The following is an 18,260-nucleotide window of genomic DNA, read 5'->3' as shown; positions in this document are numbered from 1 at the left end:
ACACCACGCTCGGTCACCTTTGTCTCCCCAGTGCTGATGTTTACAGAGTGCACAAGGGTACTTATCTAAGGCAGTCAAGCTCGGGGAGGCCCAGGACTGCTTCGGATTATTCACCACTGATCTCTGGTGGCCATGTTCGTAGTGCAACGCGCAAACCACTGCACGACCCTTTCACAACGGCACACACACGAAATGCTCTCCATGGCCACGTGTGTGTGCCCGACATTCAATCTCCCTCTTTAATCTGGGTAAACTTTAGCCACGTGACGCCTGCAGTTTTATTTCGTTTTCGCTGGTGGTGGGGGGTGGGTCGGTTTTTCAGGAATTCACAGCCTCCATGAGAGATGGCTGACGGCAAATACACCCATGCCCCACGACTCCCAAGCCGTGTTGGGTTTTTCTCACGACCAATTAAAGGTTCGGTGGTCGTACGGCACTGTGGTCACAGGGTGCTCGACTCGATACGCAAAGCCTCGTGAGTTCAACTAATGTCGGTGGCAAAAGGCGCTTTAGAAATCGAAAAAAGAACAGAACTCAGGCCCCCATAATCCCTTTGGGGATAACAAAACCAGAGGGGTTTTTGGGCTAAATCGCGTAAATATAAATTGTGCCGTTAAACCCACCACCACCCGTAAGGTTTGTCACGTAAAAACATGCCAATTCGTGACTAGTGCATTGGAGAGTAAAACCCACAACATTTACAATTCCAGTTAACGACTTTTCACCGGTAATTTCAACCTGCCTCATCAGGCGACAGCCAGAGCTGTGGACAAATCGTCCTGTTTAACAAAAGCCCTGCCTCCTGCAGGAAGTCAACAGGAGTTATCCAATGGTGAAATGGACCAAGCACTCGTCCTCGGCCACGAACAGCAACATGTACCACCCTATATTACTGCGTGTCTGAGCGGGGAGAGAATTACAAGACGCATAACACTTAAGTATTGGCCACTAAATCTTCATGAAGCTAATGGGGACACACAGGCACTTTGCTTCTTGAAGCCTTCTTGTTGCGAGCAATAAGAGGGCTTGCGGTTCAACCCCAAGGAATCACTGGGGTCGTTTTATGCATCGAATAAGAATATTTATTTAGACTGGAGGCTTGTCGATGAGCTATGAAACTCCTGTTCACAGATGCCCAGTAGGAGCGGGTCATCAAGATCGAGGTGCATGATAGCACCGGTGAAATGCATCAACAGTGTTTGATGGGGTCATATCAAATGAGTTGTCTTTGTACATTTAGATCTTTCGATTTAAAGCTTTCGTGACTGCAGGGATTCATCTTCTTGGTTCTTTCGGTAAAGTCAGGTCTTCAAAAGACGGCTGCTTGCGTTGTGGCCGAAACGTCGTGAGAATTATTTTATTATGTTTTATTTTTATTATGTTATTACTTCCCTTCTACGTGACTTACCGAAAGAACCAAGAAGAAAACATTTAGATGTTGTTACCGAAATGTGCATTGTATCTAGAATGTTGATCTTCGCTCGTCAGCAAGAGTTATTTCGACAATGTGTTGTCTGTAATGCTTGAATGAGGCTGCATGGCCCGCTTCACTTTACATAGACTGCTTTTACAGTAACTAGCCAGACAGGATAAACACGTCACTTAAATAAAATCAACATCCTCCAGCGGGACGCACACATTTCCCGATGATGTCACCTTTCGAGAAATGTAATTGGCATGAAATCCTGTTTCCTGGATCCAAGCAAAAAGGGCTGGGTTTCTTAATAAGTGGTCCCATGGTCGCTGGGATTAGCAGCCAGATTCAATCATTGAGGTTTTTCAAGAGGACCAAGGACCTCCCCCTCCCTCCAATCCACGTAAGTTTAAGTAAATACAACCCTAAGTCTAAACACACGCGTCTACCCATCAGCAGGGTGGCACTGTAGCAGGAGCACTTAGCAACAAACTGGCAGGTTTAAATACTGGTCAGAAGGTGGACTCGGGCCATCATCCATTACGGGGTCAACAAATTAGTAGTAAAAACAATAACTTAAACTTGTAACACACGCAGCAGTATTCGCTCACTCTTGTGGAGAGAGGACTTTTGATCCACAAGCAACCACAAGCAAGCAGTGTTTTAAAACTGCTTTTAGTGTTTAGTTTGTTGTCCTTCCCCCGCACCTCCGATTGGCACGGTTGGCTATCTACGGTGCGAAAGAAGTTCCACACACATACAGAGGAACTCAACAGCGGCTGTCCTATGGAGATACTCATAACCTGTCCTCAAGAATGTGGAATTTCCACCACTTGTTAAGGCTGCCTACACAGAGATGAGCACCCGCCCCCCACACTCGTTGGGAACAGGGATAAGTTTTGACTTTTGTGTTTGAACCCAACAGTCAAGAGCTACTCCACCACACTTTCCTCAAACGCCAGTTTGCAAATCCTCAATAAAGTACTCGTGAAAATCCCTCCGATTCTTCCGCCAAGAGTTCAAATGCAGAGGCAGCCAGATGGCATGGGAAGGGAAGAGGGGCACGGTGCACACACCCACCAGCCTTCACGCGAGTCGGTGCCGGCAAGCCGCAGTCAGGAATCGAACCGAGGCTTCTAGATTCGTAGAGCAATGGGTTAACCACTGTACCCACTACTATTATACCGCACCTTCGATTATAGCAGTTGGCTACGTACGGTGCGAAATAAGTTCAACATACATACATAGTAATATAATTTCGATTTAAAGCTTTCGTGACTTCAGGGATTCATCTTCTTGGTTCTTTCGGTAAAGTCACGTAGAAGGGAAGTAATAAAATAAAAATAAAACATAATAAAATAATTCTCACGACGTTTCGGCCACAACGCAAGCAGCCGTCCTCAGGTGAAACCAGGTCTGTCAAGGCTTGCGTTGTGGCAAAACATGTAAACCAACATTCTCTGATCTATAAAAATAAAAGGGAAATTTGTGAATATGTGTGTCTGTTCGAAATGTTTAGTATACGTCCCAACATGCAAAATTCTTGAAATTTGGCATGTGGGTAGCTTCCAGACTGTTCACCAATCAAAAAGTCTAAAAATAGACTTTTGTATTTTTGGGGGAGCACAATAATGTATATAATATTTTGCACGTCACATCTGTGATGTCACCCACATGCGGCAGTGTTACGCAGTGTGCCTGCTGACGTCACGCACCCCTCCCCCCCAACCCTCCGCGTAGGCCGTGTACGAATCCAAGACAAGAATCCAAGTCTTGGGCGAAGCCGGGTCGTGAAGCGAGTTATAATATATTACATATGCATCGCCTTTGAAACCGACTGGACTACAGAGACAGCCTTCTTTTTGGCCTTTTCTCTGTACCAGTGTGAGACCAGAGAATGCCAAAAGGCCAATGGTACAAAGGCAAAGCAAGTATCAAAGCATGAATAGCTCAGGATGAGCAGTTATATCAATGGGACAATTTATTTATCCACAATGTCATTACCCGAGCCGGTAATCAACGACTTTAGTTCGTCGCGCCGTTCGTTAACCACTACACACGCTACCACAACAACCAACCGCACTCACGCACGCGTACGTCCATGTGCACGTACGTGCGAGTGAGCGTCCACACACGTGGACGCTCGCACGCACGTACGTGAACACGCACATACGTGAACACGCACATGCGTGGACGCACGCACACACATGCTTTAACACACACGTACCCATGGCCGGAAGGGAAGATGAAGTAGAGGCAGCAGTGCACGCGGCTGTCAGGCATGAGTCTCCGGTTGACCCGAGCCTCCGCATTGAGGTAGTCCTCACATTTGCTGTCGATGTAGTCGATGATGGACTGCCAGCTGCTCACACACACACAGGTAGACAAAGATACCCCTATTGTCTTACTGACTGATGGGGCCATTAGCGAGCACCTAATAAGGCAACCACGGCGCACACAAGCAGATGAGTGTGACCGGCACGATGCCCGGGCAGGCATGCTGCTACTGTCCGTTTTGTGTCTGCCTGTCATCACTGACCAATCGGAATGCTCCCAGGTGTCAATCAGTCACTGCTGAAGGTCAAACGACCTACGCCGAACACAAGCCCCCCCCCACCTCCGCCTCATGAGCGTCTGGTGATTGAGTGGTGAGTGTCAGGTGAGTGGTTGGTGGGTGTAAGACCAAGACATGCAGTGATGCGGCAGAGCTCATCACCAACATTACTGTGCTACACAAACAAGTCTGCACCACATGCACGTCGGAGGTTCAAGCAAACCTTTGGGACTGTGTATTCGCACCTCCAATTAGCATGGATGGCTACGTACTGTGAGAAAGACTTTCAGCACACATACATACTTTCAATGATAAACTTTGGGACTAGTCTCGTAAAGCAAGATTGACGAACGAAAGGGGCGAGACAAAAGTGCACGTTCAATATGGCTGTAGCCACGTGTCTCGCTCCCACTGTGATGACACAGCTGGGTGGATTAGCGGTCACCACGCTCATCCATCTGTCTAGTTTATGTACAGGGTCGACACAGTTCGATTCCCGCTACAGCTGTTCGGTAACTTGAGCGTGGGGATGCTATCAGCAACTGCTCCCTGCTGCAACTCCGTGCACTAAAGAGAACTCTGTGACAACATTCACAAGAGTGCACAGAGAGTGGCAACGCTCAAGCCTAATATCTCGAAACACCCGAAACGGATAACTGGTTGAGAGCTCCTGTTACCCAGCTGCTCATTGGCAAAAAAAGGACTTAACACGATTAAATTACGCTAATTATGTAAAGTCATCCATAATACAAGTTTATGCTTGAGGCAAGGCTTCGGTGGTACGGCCATGTGATGCGAAGTGAAGAGTCATCAGTGGCCAAGACTGCCGTGCGTATTGAGTCAGAGGGCCGCCGTCCACGCGGACGTCCGAAGAAGCGATGGATGGACCGAATAAAGGAAGACATGAAGACGGTCAACGCATCCCCTGAAGATGCCCTGGACCGAGCCAAATGGAGAAGACAATGCCGAAAAGCGGACCCTGCGCCACAGCGGGAACAACGCTAGGAAGAAGAAGATCCATAATACAAGTTTATTGGATTAGATCGCGTAAATATGTGTCGTTAAACCTGCCACCACCCGACACAGCCAATTAGTAAGGTTTGTCACGTAAACAGAACGTGGCCAATTCGTTACTAGGACAGCACACCGGTTAGAGAGCCAAGCCACAACATTTACCATCTGAGTACGACGTTTCGCCAGTAATTACAACCAGCTTCAATTACTGGCAAAACGTCGTACTCAGATTGTTGTGGCTTTGCTCTCCAACACACCGGTGTGCTGTACCAGTAACGAATTGGCACGTTCTGTTTATGTGACAAACCTTACTAATTGACTGTGTCGGGTGGTGGCGGGTTTCACAACACATCTATATATTTATGCGATCTAACCCAAAAAATCTGGATTATGGATGATATTGGTAGCGAAAGCTTGCTACGTGTTAAACTATGTAAAGGCATTTTCTGAAACGATAATTCTAGATTGCTTGGCAGGTCGCAGCCAGGATCGCAGAGTGATTCATAAAATACGGAATTGCATTGATAAAGATTCGCTGGTTAGTAGTCTCCCTCTCCCCCTCCGAATGCAGGAACACCGTTGGACGCAGTGTCAAAGTACAGGTAGTCCGAGTTACGATGGTCCGACTTACGATATTTCGATCTTACGATGGCGATACGACCAAATTGTAAAATATTAAAAATTTCGCCCGGCAGGCAAACGCAGCAGCGTACGAGGTACGATACTGTACGTTGCTTTTTATAGCAGATGGGATTGTTTCCTAAAAAAAACTTTCTATTAAATTGCAGTTCATATAGGTAGGCTAAGAATTTACCTTGTTTTTTTACTTTACATTTGACTTTGCAATACAGTATTGTAATTAATACATACAGTATATAGTTTATACAGTACGGTACTGTAAATTGCTCTGTTTTGCTAAATGATCACCATTCTTTAAGACTCCTGGGTAGGCTAGGCCATCTTCGACTTACGATATTTTTGACTTACGATGGGGTCGTCGTAACGCATCTGCATCGTAAGTAGAGGACTACCTGTACTAATAAGGTGTTTGTCTTTCGCTGGAACTGGGCGATACTCGTGGCACAGGTGGCAAAACCGCGAGCAAGCGGCCCCACAATGTGCCATTGTCGAATGCTACGATTACAGGCAGTTTGGAAAAGTGAAAATACGAATATATTACAAAAGCATTCTCAACAATCGGAACCAGGATGTTGGCAAACACCTGGGGACTGTCTGGAATCTCGACAGGACGTGCGTCACCAATGCCGTGGAGGTGTAGGGGAATGTATGTATGTTGAACTCATGTGACGGAATCTTCACTCTCAAGCGTGTTTGTGTGTGGAATTTTACTGGTCTAGCTCAAGCTACTGTCCGATTAGAATTCTTAATGAGCAAATGATACTTTTATGGACACCCTGTATCGTATGATAATAAAACTGATAACATTGACCCATTGTAGGTCCTAAATTAGTCAACACTTCTTGATTCTAGATTTGAAGCTGAAGACGGAAGCTTGTGTTGCCTCCGAAACGTCGTGATTTTTTTTTTCTATTATTTATTCTATTATTTGTATTATAAATTTTTATTATTTATTTTTGTACCTACGTGACTTTACCGAAAAAACCTAAGAGTATGAACACTTCTTGAGCCCATCCTGCATAGCGTGATTTTCGTTCCAGCATTCTACGTGCCGATGGAAACCCGAGTACCTCCCACGAAACACTCTGTACTTATGCAAGCATAACACAAACTGTACGAAGTCGGTATGCAACCTACTTACCCTACCGCATCGTAAAGGCCAAGCAGCTGGGTGTCTGCCGCACGTGATCTCCCGAGTGCGATCCGCCTCCCAAGCGCTGGGTTGTAGGAGTGCAAAACCACTGCGACCGCGCTGTTGTTTTAGTGCGAGGGTGTGCGCATGTGTGTTTGCATGCACATGTGCGTGCGCGCGTGCGTGTGTATGTATGGAGAGCAGTCGTGTAGCGGTCAGCACTACGAACCCGGCGACCCGAATTCGATTCTCGCCCACGGCCAACATCGGTGACAAATATCTGGATTGCCTTCAGTACTTCCTCAACAGGCAAGGTCAATGAGTCCGATGCCTTCTATGACCTCCTGTCACAGGTGCTGGCTAAATTGTCCTCTTGTTGGGTGACTTTAATGCCCGAGTTGGTCATGATGCTATCACCTGGTCTGGAGTAATTGGAAGGCATGGGCCAGATCAGCTCAATAACAACGGACGGAGGCTGCTCGATGTTTGTGTAGCCCATGGGCTTGTAATTACTAACACGCAGTCCCGACATCGGCGCATCCACACAACATCATGGATATATGCCGGGTCCAAGCAAGAACATTTGCTGGACTACATAGTGACGGAACAGCGGATGCGGGCCCAGGTCCTTAACACCAGGACCTACCGTGGAGCTGGATCTGCCCACTGACCATCGACTTGTCATCTGTAAGATGCACCTGCCATTCTTCCACTCCGATGGTAGGTGTACACCCAGGACCCCATTCAAACCCATTGTGGCATGGTCTCAGCTAGCTGATGAAAAGTTGCAAGATAGAATTTCATCAACGCTTGCGGCTGGGGTTGGCATAGTCCCCCACTCCACCTGATGTTGAGGCCCACTCTCATCGTCAACAGCATCCTATGTCAGAGAATGAGGAGGCTTACCGCAGCCTTCGCTCGGAGATTTGGAGAGCCGTGGGGCACTGCAAGGATGGTTGGTGGTCACGGGTCGCTGAGGAGATGGAGTCTGCCTCAATGGCCCGCAATCACAAATCGCTCTTTAATTCCATAAAAAAAGTAACCTGTAGCACCACACCTATTACCATCATTAGGAGAAATAACGGTGATCCAATCTCCGACCCCCAGGAACAGGTTTGCAGATTTGCTGAGCATTTCTGCGAGGTCCTGGGGGAGGGGAAATCCCTCAGCCTGGAAAACATCGTGAGACAAAGTGGGGATGACCCTGCTGAGGCTGCGGTGCCTCAAATACTGGAAGAAGTCACCCTGTGCGAGTGGCTGGCTGAGGTGCCATCTGTTAAGGAAGTACTGAAGGCGATCCAGAGCCTCAGACCAGAAAAGGCATTGGGCAGAGATGATCTCCCAAGTGAAATGCTGAGGGAGAGAGGCATTTGTGCACAGACTACCCTACATGACATCATAACAACAGTCTGGACCACTGGACGGGTTCCGCAGGATTGGAAGGATGCCCTGGTGGTCACTCTCTTTAAGAAGGGGGACTGCACAGACTGTAACAACTACAGGGGCATCTCACTCCTCAGTGTGCCGGGAAAGGTCCTGGCAAGGATTATTCAACATCGCCTTGCTAGGCACGCTGAGGAGAGGCTTGCGGATCCCCAATGCGGTTTCAGGAAAGGGCGGTCCTGCACAGATGCCATATTTTCTGTCCGTCTGCTACAGCAGAGATGTAGGGAATGCCAACAAAACCTACATCTCTGCTTTATTGACCTGGTCAAGGCCTATGATACCATCAGTAGGCCTGGGCTCTGAGTTGTTCTTCGTGCTTTCGGAGTCCCTGACCCACTGTTCACGATCATTAAGGACCTTCATGATGGTGAGCGGGCCCGGGTAAAACTACGTGGCCGGGAGTCAGAGCCATTCCCTGTACACCTTGGGGTGTGACAGGGATGTCCTCTGGCTCCCACATTATTTAACATCTATTTCGACCACGTAGGTCAAAGGATGGCTCCCTATTGCTCAACCATGTTATGTATGCCGATTATCTGGTAATTGCTGCTCACTCAGAGGAGGAGTTGGAGGCGCTGCTGCTGAACCTGGAGCTTGCCACTAAGAGGTGGGGACTTACCATCAGCCCCACCAAAACTAAGCACCTGGGGTATGTTGTACCATCGGATACTCCACACCCACAACTCCCAATTAGTGATAGGGCAGTTGTGGAGAGAGTGGAGAGTTTCCCATACCTGGACCGGCTCCGGTTTGACAGCAGAGGCCTCACTCCGAATCAGTCGAGCAGCATTATCTTTTCATCGGTTGCGTAACGCTGTGTGGAAGCTACCGGGTCTGTTGCTCCGCACGAAGCTTCAGGTCTTCTCAGCCACGGTCATTCTCTCCCTTCTCTACGCTTGCGAAACGTGGACCCCCCTAATGGAACACTTTCGCCGGTTAGAAACATTTAGGCTGGCCTGCCTATGATCCATCCTGGGTTTAACCAGGCTGAATTGTGTGAGGAGCTCACAAATCCTTAAAAGATCTGGGCAAAGTCCCATCGGTGAGCACCTCCGGCAGGGAAGGCTGCGTTGGCTGGGTCATGTAGCCCGCATGCCCAGCCACCGCATGCCTAAACAGCTTTTGTTCGGCCGGATCGAGAGGGCTAAACGGGCACGGCATGGGCTAGAGAAGCGATGGAGTTATGTAATACAGGATGATGTGGAGCTGAGTGGACTTGCCGATGACTGGTACCAGCGGTGTCAAGATCGGCCTCTGTGGAGGAGGCTCGTGAAGGACGCTACTGGGCAGTTGGAGGCAGTCGCCCTCCAGCAACAACGGAGGGCGGAGGAGCGATGCTCAGCACAACGAGCGGAGTGCCGGGTGGCTAAAACACAGCAAGTTGGCACAGTAGGGGGCACAGGTGGTGCATCAGCTAGTCATCTTAGTCAGTCGACCCGTGGCACCTGGGTCTGCCCCGTGACCTCCTGCCAGAGGGCGTCCGACACATCACGTGGCCTCAACGTGCACATAGCCTGGCACAAGCGTCATGGTGACGTCACCGCCACTTAGTGGCGAATGGCGATTGTAATTGCATGTGCGTGTGCACGTGCATGCGTATGGAGAGTGGTAGTGTAGCGGTCAGCACTACAAACCCGGCGACCCGAATTCGATTCTCGCCCACGGTCAACATCGGTGACAAATATCTTAACCGGTCCTGGGCATCCCCTGGGCATCCCTTAAGTACTCGGGAGGCAAAGGCAGTCCGGCGTGGTGCTGGCTACCAACCCCCTCATGTGCCGTGCCGGCCTTCATAGGTGCTACTCGCTAACAGCACTTGCCCCAACAGTCTGTTCCAGGATACACGGGGGATCTTTTTTCTTGCGTGTGGCCGTGTGTGTGCACCGATTATGAATGCAAGCAAACTGAGAAACAAACACAAGCCCCACTACCTACTAATTGGCATTCCATGAGGACCAATTGCCATACATCAGGGTAAGCATGCTGAACCCACATCAGTAAAATACCGAGAGGGAATTGAATCATGCGTCTGTGTGCAGACAGGCGAGGTTGTGCGAGCAAGCAAGTTAAAGGAAAGGTCCGCCAACCTCATGAATATCATTCAGCGCAGCGCTGAGAATTTAAAAGATCAGTTTTACTGTCACGTAATGAACATAACTCTCAGTAGCAGGGCAGGTATAAAAGTGCTGTCCCCTACTGTTGGAACATAGGTCACTTGAAGGGATCTCAATGGTAGCTCTGTGGTATCTGCTTCCATGGGCCGTTGTCTGACACGATGGTTTGCATTGTTCTAAAAGAGTTCCAAATATACGTACATGTACGTATGAACTTCTTTCGGAACGTACGTTTCCAGCCGTACTAATCAGAGGTATGGGAAATGGACCCCTCATCTTATGGCGTGGCAGCAATATCAATAAGATGAAGCTTGAGGAAAAAGGTTTTAAAAATAAATGAGCGGTCCACGCGGTCATTCTGTCCCTCTCTTCCCAGAAACCATTGGTGCATTGTATCAGGCTTGTGGGTTTACCACAATACATTATTTTTTAAAGTAATGAGCGTGGCTTCGCATTGCACAAGCCGCACAACTACCGTGTTTTGTCCGTGGCTCTGTGCGTTAACGGTACCAGCTGCTGTTGTCCACCGCGTCGCCAAAGCCTGGCGTGTCCACTATGGTGAGCGTGAGCTGCACGCCGCCCTCCTTGAGCACCACCTTGGACTGCTCCACCTGCAAGAGACGCGCAGAGATTTGGCCTCACGGAACGTCGCGGCAAGGGGCTGCAAGTGAAACGCACGACGAGGCAGCTCTTACAAACGCAACGCATACCCGGCCACCTTTCCATCCCGATTGTCTCTGTCAAGGGCACCAAAGACAAAAATCCCCCGTATCGCCTATAACAGACTGTTAGGGTAAGTGCTGTCAGCGATCATCTATGAAGGCGGCACTGTGGCACATGAGGGGGCGGTTGGCCAGCACCACGCCGGGCCGTTTTTGTTTCCCAACTGGCCATATTTACACACTGCACCAGGTACCCATTTGAGGCTCAGTCGACCTAGGGGAGGCCCAGGACCGGTTCAAATAATTATCACTGGTGTTGGCCGTGAGCGGGAATCGAACCTGGGTCGCCGGGTTCGTAGCGTGGCATGCTAACCACTTCGCCGCTGCTCCCCATTGGCTCCAAAACCTTTCTCGACCTGTGCGAACCACCGTCAACCCTCAAAATCTATGTTGTGGAACCACCATGCGGTAACAAATGTTGGCCTTTTGTGAAAAACATCGTATCCTCAATAGTTCTGCAGCCCACATCCCACGGCCTTGCGGCCCACCAACGATCGTCTGTGGACCACAAGGTGGAGAATTACAGGTATACGACGTTCATGCCCGCATTGCAATCGGTACTCATTTTAGGCTGAACAGATCTAAGAGAAAGCCCAACGCGGGTTTGAATACTGACCGCCACCATCGGTTTGCTTAATGACCAGAAATGTTCAATTCTCTAACGATGGATATTTTCTCCTTATCCTTTTTTCATATTTAAATACCAATTGTGCTCGAGTTCTGCTTTGGCAGTTACTGTCATTTCACGCCGTCACCACGGCAAGTGTGCGCCTCCCCTCCGAAATGACGTCATTACCCAAGTAGGCGTCAGCCTCAATAGTGCTTGGATGAGGGACCACCATGCACGACAGGTTGCCATAGGACTATATTGTGGACAGCAGAGGCAGTACAAACCACTTCTATGCCCCCACGTCTATGCCCCTCCTCTTCGCCAAATCTGCACTGAACGGAGTGGTGAACAGAGGTCGCAAACGGGTTTTGATTCCTTACCCGTACCCGTACCTGGCCGCACCAGGGTCACAAACGGGTACCCGTACCCTACCCGATACCCGGCCGGGTACGGGTAGCTGGGTATCGGGTAGGGTACGGGTATCGAGTACCCGATTGCGACCTCTGGGATGACGCCATGTTGCAGGCGCGGGTGGGTTGATTCTAGGAACTTGAATTGTGAGAAGAGACAAGACGTTGGAAAATGAGTGACAAACGGTTACTCACCAGTGACTCACGGCCTACCCTTACCCGTACCCGGCCGCACCAGGGTCGCAAACGGGTACCCGTACCCGGCCGGGTATGATTATCGGGTACCCGATTGCGGCCTCTGATGGTGAAGTATGGTCTAACGACCCCCATGTTGTTAGACCGTTGGGGAGGCGCTCATCCAGCAGTGGATTGACAGAAAGGGCCGTGCGTGTGTTGTGTTGCACGAGGACTGGATGCGGTAACCACGGGCCGCAGTCACCACCACGGCACCCGTGCGGAAAGAGCACCACATGACGTGCGGTGAAATCAACAACAATGTCGCGTCTATCCTAGGGTTTTAAGGCTTTTCTTGCAGCCTATAGGAGCTGTTTGGCACTATGGGACCGTGGTGGTTGATGAGCTGGGGTTAAACACTTGGGGCCTCAGGCATAGCAAAGCTATGTTTGGTTAAAGCCCCTTTACGGTTGACCCAATTCGATGTGACATTTTTAAAAGAGGAAAAAATTGTTCTGAAACTGGTCACACTGCTACAAATAGGACTATGTACGAGTCTGCCACGATTAACACTAACGACACATTTGCGGTTGTACTGAGTTGATAATACAGTACTGCACCGTACAGGGAAGCGTAATAAAGCAGCGTTAAACCCGCAGCAACATAATTACTCATTCTGTGACTAAATCACCCGGAATGTGCTCAATCTCATCAGACCTCAGAGGCTAAGAAGAGTTTGAGCCTGGATAGTGCTGGGATGGGCAAGCACCCGGCTCAACACTACGTGGTGAGCAGTCGCGGGCAGTGTGCAGGAAATCCATTGTTGTACTGGATGTCTATGCTTCCTCCCCATCCTTCACCAACCCTCACTGACCAGCGTGGTAAAGTTTAGTCATACAACCCCCCACAACCAACACCATGTGGCGATGTCCCCATCCAGCAGTGGATCGACAAGAGGACGATACACGTACAGTTGCTCATCTGACCGAGTGGCCTTGTGGCAAAAGCGCTCTGTGCACGGCGAGTGCGGAGCTCGTTCACTCGCAACATCGTCCCTCAAAAAGTTTATAAACTAAGTACCGCCTTGCGAAAAGCCAACATTTTTTTTATGGGGAGAATGGCCCCGTCATAGAAATGTAGAATCTCCATCTGGCCGAGGGCTGCCAATGTATGTATGGACAGTAGATCATCTATTATCCGCCAGATTTTTTAAAATTCCGGATAATAACTAATAATAATTTAAAATTGCTTATTTTTGCACATGCTTGTATTAAATGTTGTAGTTATGCTTTATTAGTGTTTTAAATTAGTTTACTCTATAAAATTGGCATGAACATACAAATAGACAAAAATAAATATCCTATTTTTAAAAGTTACTGTATTTACTGTACCGTACTTACCCACTCCGATCACCAAGACTCTGCATGGGTCGATATATAAAAGTACAGTGTTTTTTTGTTTAAGTTGCATGCAGTGTATAATGTAGTGTATTTTATATACTTTTTTGTCACGGGAACATGCTGCCGATCGCCAGACTGGTTTCAACCTTCAGGGTGGTGGAAGCCGGATAACCGCGCGCTTGATAATCGATGATCAAATGTATGATGAACTTCTTTCGCACCATACGTAGCCAACCGTGCGAAATCGGAGGTGCAGGAATTGACCCAAGTGCCCCCCCCCAACCCCATTGCTCATCGAGCCGAGGCAGACACTGACGTAACTACTGCTATGTTTTTTTTTGTGGTTGTGACATTTACATTAAATTATGCCTGAGGCTCTATTGTGTGAGGGGCGTGTTGTTTTGGCATCACAACATATTTCCTTCCAGAACGCACGGGTTTAAGAATGGTTTCTCTCAGTCTCGTATCTGTCAAAATGCCGGTGTCCTGCTTAGGGATGTTTTGACCGCGTACGCTGCACAAATGTTGCCCTTTTGTTCTTAGGACACACCTTCAGGTATTAACACGGATATGTCGAGGTCTTTGTAAATCCATGGCTAGATGAAGGCCTTCCCGAGCCCTTGGTCAATCTGGCCGTTTCGCATTCTTTTCACAAAGCTGATAAATGCCACTGATGTTGGCCTTGACCGCGGTGGCGAGATGTTAACTCCCTCGCCTGGTATGCAGAAGGTCCCGAGTTCGATCTCAACCCTGACGCCTGTATATTTGGAGTTTGCATGTTTCTCTCCCTGTGGCCGCGTACATTTTTCTCCGGGTCCTCTGGTTTTTCCCCCGCCACATTTAGAATCAACGTGCATTTCCAGTAGAATATTTGACAAATTTCCACCCGGTAAACCACTTCGTGAGCACCATTTGTGGGCAAGTCGCTTCTGAAAAAAATATAGAAGCTAAGGGTGATGAAAAATGCACTGAGCCCCTAAATTTAAAAACAGCAGTCAACAAGCAGTCACCCCATTCGGAATGACCGCCACAGGCTCCACGCCGCCATTGGAGGGCGAGCATCAACCCGATTCTCGTTTGAGCAGGCGACTCTTGATTGACACGTGTGTACAGGGGATTCTGTCTAGCATGGCAATAAGCCTGGCCATGGGGGGAGGGTAAGGACGATTCTATGGCCAGTAGACATCCACGAAAGTGGCAAAGTTTACTAACAAACTTGCAAGGATGCCCGCCTACTAAACCACAATGCAGAAGTGATGATGATTATTGATAGGAGTGCCATATCCCAAAGTGGTTCTGTTGCTGATCCATAAAACATGTCTGCGCTTTACAGACTTCACCTTGTGCACTTTACGATACGGCTTCTGGGGATTTCTACAGCGACAAGCCACGCTCAGCGGTGGGACGCATTCCATCGCGATGAGAGAAAACAGCGCAGAGTGCTAACGGTCTGGGAAAATGCTTCCTCGGGCTTCGTGGGAAAATTGAAAAAATAATCAAGCTGCACAATGTGGAGCTGTAGAAGCAGTCGCCGTCGATTTGGAGCTATTTTAAAACGGGAATAGCGTAAACACGGGCTCACGCACACACTCACACGACAGCATCAGAGCGTGCGCGCATGACAACTGGCAACACGGTTCCCATGAACTTGATTCGCCAACCCATGTTGAGGACTCTAACGGACCGACTGTCTCGTCTCATCGGCACCGAGTTCCACCGCCACCGCTGCGGCTCCTGACCACTTCTCTCCGTCTGCTTCTTCTGCTGTCACTTTGTAATTTCCTCCTGTCGTCAATTTTTCTTGATCAAATCAAGAAACGTGCTAACTCTTTATCGATTACAACTTTGATAGTGCTGATTGTTGCTGGCCGCTTGGTGTTTTCGGCCTCTGGGCCCTGTGCTCGGCAACTGTTTTGAAACGTCATGAGACCTCCTTTGCCAGTATTAAATTATGATAATAAGGTTTTCCCCTTTCTGGCAATAAAACAGTTGTGTTAAGATGTTAAAACACCAAACTGAAACCTTTGCAAGAATGTCTGCATTAGCCACGTAAACTTGTGGTGAATATGCAAACAAAAAAACATGCTCTGACAGTATGTGCATTGTCTTCGAAACTGATTGGTCCACACCAGAGACAGCTTTCTTTAGAGCCTCGTCTCAAACAAGTACATGTGGTTAATGCAGACATGATTCCTCGCAAAGGTTTCAGTTTGGTGCTTTAACATCTTAACACCTGTTTTAAAATTGTTTAAGAAGTAATAATGGGGCATTGACTTTGACACTGAACTGTAGTCAAGAGTGTACACATAATGGGGGTGTACCCTGCTATTGTTGAGTGCAAGAGGTGGTTAACTTACACCACACGAGGTTCTCCCTGCAGGGAAGGGACATCATCAAGCGCCGTCTCGGAAACACGTATTGCCTACAATCCGCGGAGGCAGCTTTGAATACTCTCGTTCAGACGTTGCTGTGAGCTGTTGAACAAGACTTTTGGGGGGTACAGAGCTGTACGTATGGCTCCAGCCAATAACATCAGCCTCCACTGCGGCATTCTTACGAAAGGTTCTCGGTAACACCCTGCTGATAAGACTCTGAGAAGTTAAAACAGGTCTAGGGTTTTCCTACGTGAAACAAAACACGAGCGGCCAACACTGGCTCTGAAGGCTCATTGGTCAAAGCGATGAATATTTTTTCTTTTGGCGACGAAACGGATGCCTCCTTACCTGCAGTGATTTATAAGATAGGTCGTAGAGCGACGTGACTAAAACAAACATGAACTCGCTTACCGGGCCCACAAGGTCACCGTTTACTTAATTGTGCTTATGTACGCTTTTCCAAAGTGGGATATTTTAAGAATGTTAAATATTAATACTGTTGAATTCACACACACGTATAGATGTTTTACAAGCTGAAATTTAGTTGCCTTGAAAAGCCACAGATGGCTACGTCGTAAATACATCAATTTAGGTGCCTGTGTCCATCTGCCGACCCATGAGTCACCACCGCAGGGTTCTCATTTGACCATTATTCACGGTGGTCAACACCGGCTAAGTCGATCTACAGCGAGCAATGGGCCAATGCTCATCTTCATGGATGACCCTTGGGCAGCTGTGAAGAGGCAACGTTTCTTTGGCAAGTACTCACCCCACCTCCCCCCCTCCCACAGGACAACCGAAGTTAAATGGGCGATAAGGTGACCCCGTTGATCAACCAGGAAACTATAAACATCACAACTAAAACAATGGTTCCTACCCGAGTAACTACTTATTATTTTCCTTGTAACTTTGAGGTCGGCAGCGAACCTGATAAGGCTGTCAAGGCCATGATGAAGACCCGCACTTTGTAACTTTGTTTTTGTTCACGCTTGGTGGGCGGGGAAGAGGGATGGGGTGAAGGTCCTAAGGCTGCGGGACATTGCGTTGAGACACTGCTGAAAGACGTTCTGCCCAATGAGCCAGGAGGAGACTGGGGGCAATGGAATGCACCACGGAATGTGGTGTCACATGCCATGCACAAATACTGAAAAGGCCCCCCCCCCCCCACTGCCTCGACCCACAATGCCTCGCCGAGCCCACACAAACAAGTCGATCCATTTCAATTACAGAGACGGCAGCGGACAAATGAACCAATTTTCATAGCAGCAAAAACAACAAAGGTGGCTCCACAGGGCTGGTGGTGATACAATGTGGGATTCAGTTGAGGTGGCGCGGGTGGCTAAGAGGTCAAAACGTTGAACCGGCCATCGCTGAGAACCCGAGTTCGAAGCCAGGTTTCAGCCGCATGTGATGAAACCAGGTCCTGAGTGTAGTCAGTTCGTGGTTTCAGCCATTTTGCTAATGACTGCACGCAAAAAAAATCCCTTACTTAGACTAACTTTAAGCATGAAGGATTTAAAATGTTGGTTTGACTGTAATGCGATGAACATTAATTGCGGTGGCAGGGCGGGTGGGAAAGTGCTGCATTCTACGACTGTGTGGACCAGAAGTCGCTTGAAAGGATCTCAGAGGTAGCTCTGTGATATCCGTTTCTGTGGGCCGTTCCTCGCACACAAAGGGTTGCGCTGCTTCGCGTGAGATTAGAATGCTTGCTTCGTCAAATGACATGAGGCCGATATCACGATTGGGATACATTTGGTGAAAAAAAAGACAGAAATTGTAAACAAAATAAGACACAGAAATTGTAAAAATAAATTAAAATAAATGTGGGATGTAGGGTGTTGGAGCACCGAGCCAGAACCACCGAGATTTGCACATCCCAGACTCCTACTCCACGAGCATCACAACATAGTGGGGATTCAAAAACAGCTGTCCTATGCAAAGAGTGACTTCTACCACTGGCTCAAGGCCACTAACAGAGAGGAGCGTCGTCCGCGAACAAAATCTACTTTACCGAAGCAAAACAGATAAAAGATTGACACTCCAAAATAAAACCGATGGAATACCAGTATACGACTCGCTTAATACCTGCTGCAGCACGCCACGTCATTTACCTGGAGGGTTTTTCTGACCCGCTGGGAGGGCCCCGGGTACTCGGACGCGTAGAGGTCGGTGAGGAACAGCGAGTTGATCAGCGTCGACTTTCCCAGGCCAGACTCGCCTGCCACAAAAATCAACAACGACCATTTAAGCCTT

General features: G+C 48.6%; 1 protein-coding gene across 1 annotated transcript in view; it reads right to left on the bottom strand.

Moving 5' to 3' along the window:
* LOC133355886 (septin-7-like) overlaps positions 1-18,260 on the bottom strand; it is a 59,537-nt gene that overhangs the window by 17,957 nt on the left and 23,320 nt on the right. Inside the window, exons 3-5 of the mRNA XM_061573301.1 lie at positions 18,119-18,225; positions 10,824-10,924; positions 3,642-3,776 (exon numbers count right to left, since the gene is read on the bottom strand). Coding sequence (XP_061429285.1) covers positions 3,642-3,776; positions 10,824-10,924; positions 18,119-18,225 — 343 coding nt within the window. The remainder of the gene's footprint in view (positions 1-3,641; positions 3,777-10,823; positions 10,925-18,118; positions 18,226-18,260) is intronic.

Source organism: Lethenteron reissneri, chromosome 52 (assembly GCF_015708825.2).
Source record: "Lethenteron reissneri isolate LAM-NWPU_2019-01 chromosome 52, ASM1570882v1, whole genome shotgun sequence".
Classification (NCBI taxonomy): Eukaryota; Metazoa; Chordata; class Hyperoartia; order Petromyzontiformes; family Petromyzontidae; genus Lethenteron; species Lethenteron reissneri.
Note: the sequence above shows the minus strand (reverse complement) of the source record. Positions and strands in the feature narration are given on the sequence as shown.